Raw genomic sequence first — 15,102 nt, 5'->3', positions numbered from 1 at the left:
GCTGTGACAGAGATTCCAACAAAGGGCCACAGAGCCCAGGCTCTTAATCATCATTGAAGCTCTTAAAAAGATGGCAAAAATGGCTGTTGGACCCTAGATGTTCCTTCCTCTTTTTTTCTCCAAGAGCGAGCTGTTTACCTAGCACAAGATCGTCTGTTCCTGTGTTTCAGGTAGTACTGCTTCATGGAGTAGGTATGAAGTTATCGGAAACATCTTGTCATTTTTCCAGAAGAGATTGATGGAGAAAGTGCCTACTCCTTAGGGAGCTCAATTTGAGATCATGTAATTAACCTTTTTGAGCATAATTAACCAATCCCAAACTGTTTAACTCTTGTTACTTGCACTCTGGGCCCCAAAGCAAACTGTATCCTCTCCATGATAAAGCTACAAGTGAGATTTAATATTGCCTCTTGATATGTATTTTATTTGTTTTTCTGAGTTGTTGTCATGCCGTTATACTTGTATTTCAATAATTTTGAATTTCGTATTGTATAATTGAAACAACAATTGATTATTGGGCCTGGTTGGGCATGATTTCCTCCACATCTTAACTTTCCTATCTCCCCCGCTTGGTGAAATAAATAGACTGAAGAACCTTCTTTTAAGCTTTGTCTATGTTCATATATACTGCCATCACTGTGACTAGTTGTGTTGGGATCTTTAAAACTGGCAGTGGAAATGATATAACCAAACTAGATGGGGGGAGTGTCACCTTCTTCCTTGTGTGCAGAAAAAGTATCAGTCAATAGTCTAATGACTGGGAAATAGTTAATATATCTCAATTACTAATTTTTAAATCAATTTCAATTTTGTATAGCTAACACAGGCTCATGCTACCAATTAAAAGGGACAAAATATATACTTTCCCTGTCTCTCGGCCACCCTGTTCCCCTCTCTTGAGGCAGCCTCAGTTATCAGTTTGTTGTTCTATATTACACAATAAGATGTGCACACAGATGCTAGCATACATTCTTATGCTTTTCTACCTAGCAACGTGTCTTGGCAGTTATCCTTGTTGATGCTTATAGACCAGCCTCTTTCTTGGAGAGAGTTGCATGGTATAGATTTACCGTAATTCATGTAACCAGTTCTCTACTGAAACATGTTTACATTCTTTCAGTCTTTTGCTAATTTAAGCAATGCTATAACGATTAGTCTTGTACATATACCATTTTGCACATGTGCAAATATATTTGTAGTTTAAATTCCTCGAAGTGGAAATACTGAGTCAAAAGGCATAGGCATTTAAATTTCTGATACATAATTGACACATTGCTTCCCACAGAAGTTGTACCAATTTATATATGAATTTAGACCCTCATTGGAAAGTATGAGAAGGCATCTTTCTCTACACCACGGCCAAAATTATATTATTCATTTTTTGATTGTTGCCAATCTGACGGATAAAAAATATCTTGCATTGGTAGAACTAATAAATTCACTGGGTAGTGGAGCGATCCATTGAGAAACTTTATGGTATTTAATATCAAGAAAAAAGATATCTCATTGTAACTAAAATTATGTATTATTACATATTATGTAATAAAATTATGTACATCCCTCTCTAGACTGTCAGCTTCTGGAGAATTTCGTGCTTGCTATTCATATCTCTCATACTTACTCTTTGTGTGAATACCAGCCGTGTACCAGGCACTGTGCTACGTGCCGTGAAAACAGAGGCAGTGTTCTGAGAGAATCAAGACTCTAGTGACAGGACTTGTGTAAACATTGTAATACAATAGATGTAAATGCTACAATTTTAGATATAAGAAAGTAGCCAAAAGGATTCAGGGTCCTTCTGTGTAGTAAGCACTGCACAGATATTGTCAAATGAATCCCGCTGTAATTTGCATTTTTCTTATGAATGTGGTTAAGCGTCTTTTCATATGTTTGAGTCATTTTTTGGTATGATTTGTCCTTTGGTATTTTTTGTTAGGAGGTTGATCTCTTTGCTGATACTTTGTAAAAAGAGTTCTGTCTATATAACAGGCGATATTCCCCGACTTTGACTTTTGTCTTTGTTGATGAATTTTCTTTTCTTTTTTTTTCTACATGGTATTTATAGTTTTCTGTAGTTCATCAGCACTTTCTTTTGTGGCTTCGGGATTCTGTGTCAGTGTCAAATAGTCTTTCCCACTCAGAGATTGTAAAATCTTTCAAGTTTTCTTCTAGTGCTTATAAGGTTTAATTTTTAAATGATTAAATTTATTTTGAATATCTAATATTCCCAATCTAATAAATAAGTATTGCTTGTTTAAGATAAATGAGGCATTGAGTGAATTTTCTTACTGTATCTTCTTCCTACTGCTTGTAAGCCAGATCTGCATACTGTGAGGTGAGAAGTTGATTGTGATCCAATTGTATTGTTGTATGAATGATAAAGATTTCTATGTTGTCCTAGCTTTGGGCTGAATTGAAAATACTCTCCCTCATCTGTAGGTAGTCGCCCTGCCCATAACACTGCTAAACTGGCCATTTATTTGACAAATACTTATTAAGTGCCCGCTAAAGCATGTCCAAACAGCTGGTTGGTATTGACACCCTTTGATCCAATGGTAATAACCTAGATGTTTAGGAGGGCATGGGCAGATATAAAGGCACTGACTGTCATGCAGGTAATTGTGTTGTACATCAGGCAGTGATGTTATCTCTTCAGGACACAAAGATAGCTGTTCTTGTCTTTGTCCAATATTGAGCACTTGCTGAGTTCTTTGCAGCATCCATTTCTGTCCTTCAGGTCAACAGCTTCTTGCCTGGGCTTGTGTTATCAGTGATTCTTGGGAAATAATCCTGCAAATATATGATAGTGCGAATATGCAGTTGAAAAATCTTACATAGAAACATGACAGTAGGTATCCTGTTATTTGAAAGAAAACTTATTAGCTTTGAGCTGAAAATATCTTAGGTATATTTATGATGGTATGTCAGAGCACTTTTCTAAGTGGCAGCATATTTTGTAAATATAAGAAAGCCATTGTGGTATGAGACATCAATGTGGTTTCACTGTGTAATTTTTAGGGGAAATTATGAAATATTTCAAGCATTGGAAAAAGACAGAAACTGAATAACAAATACCAGTGTTCCCACTACCTTGCTTTATCAGATCCTCATATTTTGCCACATTTGCTCCAGATATTTTATGTATATATACACACGCAATTTTTTCTTCAAAATTCTCTCTAATGAAGTTGGTACATTTCATGGTTCAACAGCATGAATATTTTTTTAAACTGTGATAACGAGATATATTTTTTAAAGAAACAGAATCTTACAGGTACAGCTGAAGCTCCCCTGGTGCTCTGCTATTGCTTTCAGGATACTTGCTGTGTCTTTCCAGGTGTTTGAGACTGACTCGCCTTTTGTGAAGGGAGCCAAATGTTGGGAAAGCATAGTGCCTGCGAGCAGGGAACATTCATGAGGCGGCTGCTCCTCACACTTGCCTTTTGCGTGGGGGGTGGGCAGGAAGATATCATGCATGTGTGTGGGGGGGGCAATGTGCTATTCTAGGATTCTGTATCTATTCAAAACTCTCTTGATCAGTAGATTTGGTGTAGGGGTTTGTTTTTAGTAATTTCCTTTTATCTCTTGCCAGTGGTAATTTTGCAAAAAACGATTTTCCATGAGCTAGTGTAGGAGACACAACTGTGATCCCACAGCCACATCTGGCTCTAAAGGAAGCCTTACCTCCAAAAAAAAAAAAAAAACAGACCAGGTTTGAGGGCAGGCTGACAAATGATGCCTCTTTTCCCCATCCTCCTGCCCTGAGCTGAGGGCACCCTGTCCAGTCTCACTCTGATGCAGAGAGAAGCCCAGGACCAGCATCTCTGGCAGGTCAGGGCAGCACTGAGCTCCCCCTGGTGTCAGTGGTACCAGCCTGCTCCATGTGCCTGTACTGTTGGTGGCAGGAGAGAAGGAAATATTGCAAGATGTGAGGAAAGCAGCTGCGGTGGAGAGGAAGGATGCTGTGGAGGGAGCAGATCCATTCAGCTGGTTGTGTCAATTAGACATCCCTTGGCTCACCCAATTGTAGGGTGCATCTGGCACATTCTGACCATTTGTCTCCTTAATGTTGATCCCAGGAAGATTTCCATCCCCTGAGATTAATATTAAAACACCCAAGCACTAGCTCTTCAGGTTTTTGACCTTCTTGGACAAAATATTAGCACATTTTGATTTAGAAGAATCTGTCTTCTTTGACTTTAAGCATTTAAGTTGTTCTTTTAAATTGAAATAGCATATAGTGAAATGCAGAGATCTCAGAAATACCATTCAGTTAATTTTTTAGGTGTGCATACACCTGTGTAACCATCACCCAGACCAAATTATAGAACATTTCCATCCTCCCAGTAGGCTCCCTTGGACCCCTCCCAGTCAGTACTTTCCCAAGAGTAGCTGCTAGTCTGAATCTCTCACCATTGATTAGTGCTGCATGTTGTTAAACTTCACACCAATGGAATCATACAGTATGTGATCTTTGGGGTCTGGCTTCTTTCACTCAACATTTTGACTGCACAGTTCTTTTTTTAGTAGCATTTGCTATTTAATGATGACATTAGTAATGACAATAAATAACCAATTTGTATACTGCTCTCCAATTCACTATTTGATTCTGAAGACACCTCTGTGATGGTGCCAAAGCATTTAACATTTGACTTCTCTTAGAGATGACAGAAGAGCTGCTTAGAGGCTCTCAGTCTTTCCCCCAAGGTCACCCACGTGATAACTGATGATGCCATGACTAGTTCTGGTTTTTTGACTCACAGCATCATTCTCTTCATTCACCATGAATCCTGTGTCTTGACCTGTATCCAGGTTGGTAGAAGACATAAAGGGTAAGAGGAGGGAGGGGCTCCCAAACCAGACTTTCATTGGTGTTTTACTATGTAGTATTTTGGTTAATTGAAAGAAGTTATGGTTCAACCTAGCCAAACCCCCAGTACCTGTATAGTAGGTAATGAATGGGGAGAGAGAGGAGAAAAGAGGTGGCCTGCTTGGCTCAGCAGCCAGCCATATCCAGGCAACTCCACTTATCAGAAAGCAGACTATGCTAGTTTAGCTCCCAGTTGCGTACAAATTATGTGTTTGCCCAGTGAGGCTGCTGTTTGCAGGCTGCTAAATGCGTCATGGAGAATTTTTGCTGGTGTAGCATTATTGGGGCGTTTTGGCCTCCAGATGTGAGTGAGCCATCTCAGCCTCTGATCAGAATAGTGCTTTGGGAAGCAGAAATGATGTGAGTTCTCCTCTCCCTTTACTCAGATGGTCCTTATGACACAGCTTAAGTGTTGTTGCAGCATCGATATCTTATTGATGGCCTCAATTTTATTGTACATGCCGAGTTTCCATTGGTAAGGCATCAGATATGAGATAAAGAGAAGCTGGATTTGATTTTCTTTACCTCCTAAAGAGGTTTACCAATACCCTGACTATTCTGTAGTGTCTTTAAGCAAGTACAGTCATTGCTGATTTATACATGTGGGCATGTATGAATTTCTATAAGCCTCCGTGGCCCACAGTTCTGGCCCAGGGTGTCACCTCTACTGCTGGGATAGTAGGATCCAGGTCCTTAACAAGTGGTTAAAAATATAGGCCTAGTGGTCAAAAAGCTGAGATTGAGGGTTGGGGTCTAGGAACACTCAGACCCAGGAAATCCAGGGTCCCAGGACCTGGATCAGAACCCCGGAGAGCTCCAGGTATACGGATGCTGGCGGCTATAAGCAGGCAGGAATTAGTCCAGTGCCAAGTCCACCCTCCTCTGTAGCAAAGGGGTTTTTTGTATGGACGATAAAAGATTTCAAAGATTGGGCATCAGTACTCATGGGCTTATGGATAAAGAGTACATTACATTGTTTTTTGTTTGTTTTGAGGAAGATTAGCCCTGAGCTAACATCTGCTGCCAATCCTCCTCTTTTTGCTGAGGAAGACTGGCCCTCAGCTAACATCCGTGCCCATCTTCTTCTACTTTATATGTGGGATGCCTGCCACAACGTGGCTTGTCAAGCGGTGCTGTGTCTGCACCCGGGATCTGAACCGGAAAACCCCGGGCCGCTGAAGCAGAACGTGTGCACTTAACCCCTGCACCACTGGGCCGGCCCCCATTACATTGTTTAGGCATGGAGGGAAGCGAAGACTCCCTAGAGCCATGGTTGGGGTGATGTTGAATCTCCCCACTATAGCCATGGCACTGCTTCTTCCTGGGAGATGAGGTGTAGCGGGAGAGCTCTGTCTAGAAGGCCCAGAGTTGGGTCTCATGGCCACCCTACCCCTTACTAGCTTTGTGGCCTTTGACTGGTCTTGTGTTCTCTCTGACTGGGTCTCACAATTTGTATATGCAAAAATAAACCAGTTGGGAAAAATTGCAGTGACAGTGTTATTATGAGAAACAAGTGAAAAAATATCTGCTAAAGCACTTTAGTTTATATAAGCCGTTGCCAGAGTAAAGTTGTATCATTGCCAATGACATCACCTATTTTTAGAGCCTACCAATAAGATTCCATGACTTCAGACATCTGTGAACATCAAGGTGTTGTTCAAGCAGTGCATTCCCCAGCTTGCATTTGCATGGTAACCGGTACCATGTGGTCAGCATGCATGTCAGATAGTTTGAGCCAGAAGTGAGTACCCAGGTTACTTGTGGCTTGCTGTGCAATTTGGAAAGTTTTTAAATGAAAGAGCTTGTTCTGTGGTCTTTTGGAAGTACCTGGAGGATTTCAGTAGGGGAGTGCCAAGAGCAGACATTTGTTTTAGGAAAGTGTCCTTGTGGCAGTGTGAAGGCTGAACTGGGAGGAGAGAGACTGGAGGCAGGGAGACATTATTATCATCCAGGCAGGACTCAGAGGAAGAGTGGTTTAGAGATGAGCCCTGAAGCTAGACAGGTTGGGTTCCAATTCTGGCTCTTGCTTGTTTGACCTCGGGTAGGTTTCCTCAGCTCCCTATGTCTTCGCGTGTGCATCTGTGAACAGGGCTGTTGTGCAGCTCAAAAGTTGCAATCCAGGTGGAATTCTTAAAGCAGGCTTTAGCACATGGTAAGCTCTCAAATGTTAGCTGGTATTCCTATGTATTTTTTATTGTGGGTAAATTATATATAACATAAAATTTGCCGTCTTAACCATTTAAAATGGTTCAATGGCATTAATTACATTCACAGTGTTGTGCAACCATCACCACTATTTGTTTCCAAAACTTTTTTATCACTCCAAACAGAAGCTCTGTAACTATTAAACATTAACTCCCATCTCCCTCCCCCCCACACACTCCCTGGTAACCTCCAGTCTACTTTCTGTCTCTGTGAATTTGCCTATTCTAGGTGCCTCATAAAAGTGGAATGATACAGTATTTGTCCTTTAGTGTCTGGCTTATTTCACTTAGAATAGTGTTTTTGGGGCTCATTCATGTTGTAGCATGTATCAAAATTTTATTCCTTTTAAGGCTAATATTCTATTGCATGTATATACCACATCTTGTTTATCCTTTCGTCTGTTGATGGACACTTGGATTGTTTCCACTTTTTGGCTATTGTGAATAATGTTGCAGTAAACGTTTGCCTGCAAGTATCTAAGTCCCTGATTTCAATTTTTTGTGGTATATACCCAGGAGTGGAATTGCTGGGTCATATGGTATTTATATGCTTAACTTTTTGAGGAACCACCATACTGTTTTCCACATTGGCTGTACCATTTTACATTCCCACTAGCAATGTACAAGGGTTCCAATTTCTCCACATCCTCATCAACACTTGTCTTCCTTTTTTTTTTTTAAAGTCTAGTCATCTTAGTGGGTATGAGGGGGGTATCTCATTGTGATTTGGATTTGCATTTCCCCAATGGCTAATGATGTTGAGTGTCTAATTGTGTGCTTATGGACCATTTGTATATCTTCTTTAGAGAAACATCTGTTCAAGTTCTTTGCCTGGTATTCATGTTTTTAAGGCAGTATGGGACGAATGGAGAGAAACAGATTGAGGAAGTAGATAGAGCCCAACTGGGTGACTGGTTATATATGGGGGTTAACACTGAGTTTTCCAGCCTGGGGAAGTGGGTAGATGATGGGCTGTCAAGCAAGATGGCTCCCGTTTCTCCTAGAGAAGGGGCAGGTTGGAGGGGAGATGTTGGGTTTGGGTGGGGCTGCCTCGAGCCTGGTGTACCTGGGTGTTGTGCAGGTGGAGAGGCTGCAGGATGCACTCCCATACGCATGTGTCTGATTGGTTTCTCTGGAAAAATGCAAGGCATATTTTAAGTTTTGTCTCCTCCCTGCTTTCCTCTAAGAAGCAACTTAAGAAATTTGGTCATTATTAGGCTTCTCTATCTGGCAAATGGGAGTAATCATTGGGGGGGACAACAGAATCTGGGATTTATGAACCAACCTCTCTCCTAGCGCTGGTTTCTCAGCCCTTAAGTACCTGCTTGATCAGATGAGTCCTTTCTAAGCTCGTGGGGTGCTGCTCTGAAGCCTTGGGTGTGAGCATTCTTGACAACCATGGCTTCTGAAGCTTTCTCCAGGGATCACCCTAGTCTCTCAGACATTTCCCTCTCTTTTACCCTTCTCCAACTGCATGCCATTAGCAGTTAATGCTAAGCAAATGCTTGCCGTGTCGCCCGCAACCCACTGAACTTCTCCGAGTTACTCCTTGGCAAAATTGGATGTTGTATCACTGTATTACATTGTGTCCAGGTGGGAAATTTGTGTGTGCATGGTCATATCCACACTGCAATGGAAAGTGAGGTTTGAGCAACTGTTCTACCCCCAAAGAAGCAACCGTTGGAGAGTGAGCCCCCGTGGTGGCTTGTTTTCTTTACTTCTAGAGCCATAGCAGACTGGCAGCCATCATGCAGCTCAGGCAGACAATGTTTGCAGATTGTCCCCTGATGCCATCTGCCTGCGAGGCTGCAGAAGCCCCCGGCAACTGCTGTTCTAGCAGGTGCTGGGGCTGCTGAGGTAGGAGTCCGTGTACATACATACGCGTGCACACAGCTTTATGCTGTGTCGGCCTGGGACGCCAGTTGAAACTCTCAACCAACCCAGCAAAGCACCAGCCACAGTTGCTGGTTTCCGGTGGGGCCCTGGTGAGGGAGAGAGGGTGAGGCTGTTGTGAACAGAGCCAGCAATCGGGGAATTGGATACAGTAACTAATGCTCGGGTGTGTAGGAAGCTGCCAGGCTGTGGCTATGTTTTGACAAGCTTTTGTTCTTTTCTTTCCACCTCTGCCCAGGCCAAATTGTGTCCCCCTACCTAATCTCCCATCTTCATGTTCATTCCATAGAAGGAGCCCATCCCCATTTCTTGCCCCGGGCTCTTTCTAAAGAACACCTCTCTCATCTGTGAGCTCTTCCGGCCACTCACATGCTTTGGGTCTAGCCCTTAGCTTCCTCTTTTTCCCAAGTCAGCATGATCATGGGTTCAGACAAGCCCAGAATCCCCCTAGTCCAGGCCTGCAGTGTGCGTTACTATCATTTCAGGCTATTAATGCCTTAGAAAATAATTATGTAAATTATTAAAGTAATTTGAAATAATTGTATCAGCCATCAGGTTTTAAAAATCCAGATGTTAATGGAGCTTTCATAAGAGACCACCTAGAGCAGACTTTCTCTGTAAAGGGCCAGGTATTTTTGGCTTTGATCTTTGTTCCAACGACTCAACTCTGTCTTCGTAGCATCAAAGCAGCCATAGAAAATACTGAAACGAATGAAGGTGGTTGTGTTGTAATGAAACTTTATTTGTGAAAATAGATGATGGGCTGTAGTTTGCTGACCCTTGGCCTAGAATGACAGTCTTTATTTCGGTTCATTATCCTTATATTTTTCTTTGTCAAGAGTTATGAAAGGCAGAGGAACTAGACAACTGTAAATGAACTTAAATCATTATCGCTTGGGGTTTAGCATAGTTGTGAGCACAATCGTGATTTGAGAATATGCTTCTCTAAACCCCTGTCGGGAAGAAGAGAAACCAGAAGGCTTTTAAGGGATGACTCTACTTGGCCAAAGCTTGTCATTGTTCAAAGAGGAGAGCAGGCTGTCACTTAGAGCTGTACCGTGGCCTTTCTGTATCATTCATTCTTTATGGTCACTTGGAATGGCCGTAGTCCCATAAGGTCACATAACCATATTGGACATCATTCCATTTTATAGGACCAGGAGCATCTCTAGTAAATGTAAGGAAAACAAGCTACAAAAATATAGGAAACGGTGTTTTTCAAACATCACGTTATGCTGAGTTGAGATCATTATAGTTCATTTTCAGAAAGCTGAAGCTTAAAATAGTCAAAAAGGCATTCCAAAATTTCAAACTACAATGTTGTTTTCCTTTTATCTATCCTCACAGGAAATAAAGAAAGAGATGAAGAAAGACCCTCTCTCTAGCAAAGCTCCAGAAAAGCCCCTGCATGAAGTGTCCAGCGGAAATGCTTTGCTGTCTTCTGAAACAATCCTAAGAACCAATAAGAGAGGTATGGAAAAGAGGAAAGAGCCCCCTCCCCACACACAAAGCGAAACTGGAAACTTCTGGGTGAACTGTGTCCAATTTTGAATTGCTGGAAAATTGAATGGCATTTGCCCTTTTGTTTTTGTATAAATTTTAGAGACACACACACACGGCAAGTAACAATACAATAGCTATAATAAAGGGAATGAATAAAAATTTTTTTGACAATGGGAAAGTAGACTAAATTTGTAAATGCCGATTTTTCTAGGACTTCAGCTTTCGCTTTCATATCTATTTTTGTGGATGAAAGGTGACTTTAGAGAATTCTGTGGTGCAGGCTGAGCTGTATATGTCTGGCCATGCTCTCTTCTTAAAGTAAGAGCAGGCTTTATCAGGGTCTTTCTCTCTCTAACCACTGGGCTCCCAAACAGACCTTGTCTCTCTTGGTTTAGGAGCCATACGTGTGAAGATAGAGCCCACACTTCCATCTAACCAAGAGACCTTTAGCCATTTTGTTTCCCTCTTTTGAGACCTCAAGGCAGATTTTCAGGTGTCAGCGTTGGAGTTTGTTTTCTCCCCATTCCCCCTTTGTGACATTGTTTTTTGAAACGACAGAAAAGAGAATATAAGATTGCTGAGAGGTCTCTATTCAGTTTTATGCCATAGTCACACTAGATGCCCTCAGTTTTTTCCGCCCCTGCCCTCACCATGAATCAACCAGGGTGCGTACCAAGCATGCCCGCGGTAGGTGAGCATTCGGCTGCAGGCTTTTCACAGCCTGATTACTTCCTTAAAGAGAAATATAGAGCTGTTCAAAAGCAGGAGCAGGAAATGTATTAGCAAAGAGTTCCATTAAAAAGAAAAAAGAAGCAAGTTTACATAACCATGGGGGAAGAACAGCTAATCTTTCATAAAATTTAGACAGCATAAGAATTTGTCCAATAAACAGTCCATTGATCATAGTGCCTGAGACATTAGCTTTGTGTCTCTCTTCCTTCCTGCCTCTTCCTCTACCCCCTCCAGCTGCCCTGGGTTACATTTCCTTTTTTGAATTATTCAGATTAAATATTGGCTGGAGGCCCACGCTGGTTAGCAGCTATAGGATTTTCTTCCTTTTCTTCTTTTTCTGTTTTTTGTTGTTGTTTTTTTAAATCCCATCCAACCAGTGCAGGGGATTTCCCATTTTAAGAATTAAGCATACTTTGCTGTAAAACTATACTTGTCCCCAAAAGCGCCTCCTGCATTCTTGCAAGTAAGTTCCAGAACTCCTGAGGCCTGCCCTCATTGGATTAGGAGAGCTAGAGTTCAGTGTGTCTCTCTACATTCCCCAGCCTCCTTTGCTGATCTGAGCCCCTCCCCTTCCTCCTGATGCTTCTTTGGTCATGGGCTGAGGAATTGCATACACATTGACGGGCAGCAAGGCGTCTCCTGCCAGGCCTGTTTTTGTAAAGTAAACAGGAGAATTAAGGTAATTAATTAATTTAACAAGATAAGGAATTAATTAAGTTAAGGAATTAAGTTAATTATCCAGATAAATTCAATAAAATTACCTGAGAACTTTAAATCAACGAAGGAATCTAACTTTTCAGATAATTATCTCTTGACAACTAAAAATCTGGCCTTTGAGGTCCCCTATGGAATTTTTCATTAACCAGAAAATGGCATTAAAAGGGGTGGTTTACTGACTTCTGTCCCTTTTTAGCCTCCACCTTAGGCCTACAGCCTGATTATGACCAATGTTTTACTCTTAGGTATTTTACATATTGAATCCGCCAGTGGCTCTGAGACCCTAGCACATGGAGGCATTCTGTAAATATGAAACACATAACAAACCATCTTCTTTCTGTCCCAGGCTTCACACTGACCCCGGGTCACCTGGACCAAACATAAATTTCCAGCTGAAGGGAAGCATTGTGTGCCAGGGCCTGTCCCGTCTTTGGCCCTGCCCCCACCCGTCAAGACTCACAGTATCCTACTACTCCTTCTAATAAACAGCGGGCCGGATTGATTGGCCTTGTCAGGCCAGATAAATAGGTCATTGTGCTGAGCTCAAAAGCTACATTTTTTTCCCACCCCAAATCAATGAAAAACCACTTTTTTCCCTTAAAACAAGGATCAGAGGCTAAATCTGTGGGATGATTCTAGTTACTTGTAAACACTTCCGTCCAACTAATTTTTCAAGTTTTATGAGTTTTCGTAAATGACTGAAGTCTCCTCCGTCCCCGGGTTCCGTCAAGTTTGTCCCTAGAAATCTCTTGAAAGTTTTTGTCTATTGCTGTTGTTATGGAGGGAAGTCGCTTTCAGAGTTTGGTGACAGCTTGATTTGATTCACTAACATGGGATCTTTCTTACAGTATGTAAGTCCACCTTACGATTCAGCCTTGGATCCTGTGAGAGTTTAATAGAAGTAACCCAAGATCTTTATCTTTATCAAAGATGAGATAACTATTTCCTTTATATGGGCCTTATTATTTGATACAGGCTTAGCGTTGGTTTAATAAAGAAAGATCGAAGAATATTTCTATCATGAGTCTGAAATTGATCCACTCCATGGGGTCTTGAACTTGACATAGACTTAGCTGAAGAAGTTTGCCGAGTTGTGTCTAGCAGTTTTTGCATTTGGGGACATGCCTCGCTTTGCAGCAATGGCGAATGAGTCATAGCACCTCAAGTGTAGGATGAGCTCGCGCTCCCCAGGCACCTGCATAAGGTCAAAAGATACCCTGGGTTTGAAGAAAGCTGTTCATAGCCTTCAGAAAAGGCCAGGACTGTGGAAACATTAGTTTGGGGACCAATTAGTTTCAGTTTTCAGCTTTAACCTTTGCAAATTTCTACAGAGTTGATTTAGGGAGGTACTGGAATGACTCCATGGGCTTTTCACTTGAGAAAAACATGTGACTGAAATTGAGAGCGAGCGAGAAGATCCTCCAGCTGGCTTGGCAGCCATCAGCTATACATTCCAGGCGTTAGGACTGTAGGGGCAGTTGTGGCTGCACCCACCCCGGGCCGCTTCTCTAGTTGTTAGCCGAGTCACAGTGAAGGAGCTTCCTGTTTGAAACAAGACTTTCCCAAGGAGTAAGAAGTCATTTTTCATTTAAATTTGCAGCATGGATGTTGTATATCCTGAAATTATCCCAGACTCCAGTATGTTGACAAATTGCAGCTAGAAAATCTGAAAACTTTCCTTGTAGCCAAATGTCGTTCTTATGAACCAGACAGAAAAAGATTGTCTGTTTCCTTCTGAGAATGATTTCTTTTTTTTTTTTTTTTGAGGAAGATTAGCCCTGAGCTAACTGCTGCCCATCCTCCTCTTTTTGCCAAGGAGGACTGGTCCTGAGCTAACATCCGTGCCCATCTTTCTCTACTTTATATGTGGGACGCCTACCACAGCTTGGCATACCAAGCAGTGCCACGTCCACACCCGGGATCTGAATGGGCGAACCCGGGGCCGCTGAAGCGGAACATGCAAACTTAACCGCTGAGCCACCGGCCTGGCCCCTGAGAATGATTTATTCTTTTGTTTCTTCTGTTGTTAAGCCCATATAGGAGACTAATGGGCCCTCCTAAATTGGAACATTGATATATGGAGGAATTTTTTAAAAAATCATTCAAACCTCAAGTTTAAAACAAAACTGAACAAAATGGACATTTTAACAGTTAATAGCAGATACTCTAAGTGCATTATTGAAAATGAACAAGGAAGATTTTGTCCATTTGAATATGAACTCTTCTCTACTTGAATTAAAATTAAAAAATAATTTGGTTTCATCCTTAGAAAGGTCTCTCCACCAGCTTTATCCGTGTGATAGGTTAAGCATCCAGGCTCTAATCTATCCTGCTGGCCTGTGTAAGGACCAGCTTGTGTTTCAGGGCTCTCGTTTCTGCATTTTTGCATTGTTAGCAGACCTCATGGGGAAGCTGCCTCTCCACCTCTCTTTGAACCCCTCCTGCTGCCTGTAATTTTGGACATTGTTCCTTCCTCACTTTTGGGTGGATACTTATGAACATTCAGTATCACATGTTGACAGCATGCCTGCTATTGGCCTGCCCTTGTGCTTGGTGTTGGGGCAGATAGAAAGACTAGAAAAATACGAGCCAGTACTGCCTGCAAGCAGTTCCAGTCTGTTATATCTCTTGGGAAATGTTAAAAAAGTGCTATACATTTTTTATGGCAAGGTGGGGCTATGTCTCTTATTTACTTCTGTCATTCTGAATGTGAAGCCACTCCACGGATTTCTGGTTGGCTTTATATGTCCTTGTTTCTATTTCCAGTTTATCATGAATTCAGTGTTTGGTAAGTCTCTATTGTATTTTGCACATTTCTTCTTCTTTGCTGTTATTATTGTTATTGTTATGCTTTCCTGATATAAAGTGTATTTTATAATCATCTTTTTAAGTCGCTCTGCTACTTTGGCATCTGCCTTCTGAAAGATAAACTGCTTTTACCATCTTTATTTAAGGTTTGTTACGCATTTGCATTTTACTGCCCCTTCCAGAGGTTAATGCTGAAAGATCTGATGGTCTAAAAGGTGTTATTTGTAACAGGTTTAGCAGCACTGATGCTATGAGATGAGATTCAAGTTGAGATGGGGAGTTGGTATGTGGATATGACTTTAAATGTAGACTGTGACTCTGTGGGCTCATTTCTCATGTGTTCAGTCCTTCAGACAGGTTTAATTCAAAAGTTTT

The 15,102-nt window shown here is 41.6% G+C and overlaps 1 protein-coding gene across 8 annotated transcripts in view; it reads left to right on the top strand.

The window, feature by feature from the left end:
• Positions 1-15,102, top strand: part of SH3KBP1 (SH3 domain containing kinase binding protein 1) — a 315,045-nt gene that overhangs the window by 113,732 nt on the left and 186,211 nt on the right. For all 8 annotated transcript variants that reach the window (XM_070603477.1, XM_070603481.1, XM_070603483.1 and 5 more), the window contains one exon: positions 10,315-10,438. In XM_070603477.1, coding sequence (XP_070459578.1) covers positions 10,315-10,438 — 124 coding nt within the window. The remainder of the gene's footprint in view (positions 1-10,314; positions 10,439-15,102) is intronic.

This window comes from Equus przewalskii, chromosome X, assembly GCF_037783145.1.
Source record: "Equus przewalskii isolate Varuska chromosome X, EquPr2, whole genome shotgun sequence".
Taxonomy (NCBI): Eukaryota; Metazoa; Chordata; class Mammalia; order Perissodactyla; family Equidae; genus Equus; species Equus przewalskii.
The sequence above is the reverse complement of the archived record's forward strand: the minus strand, read 5'-3'. Positions and strand labels throughout refer to the sequence as shown.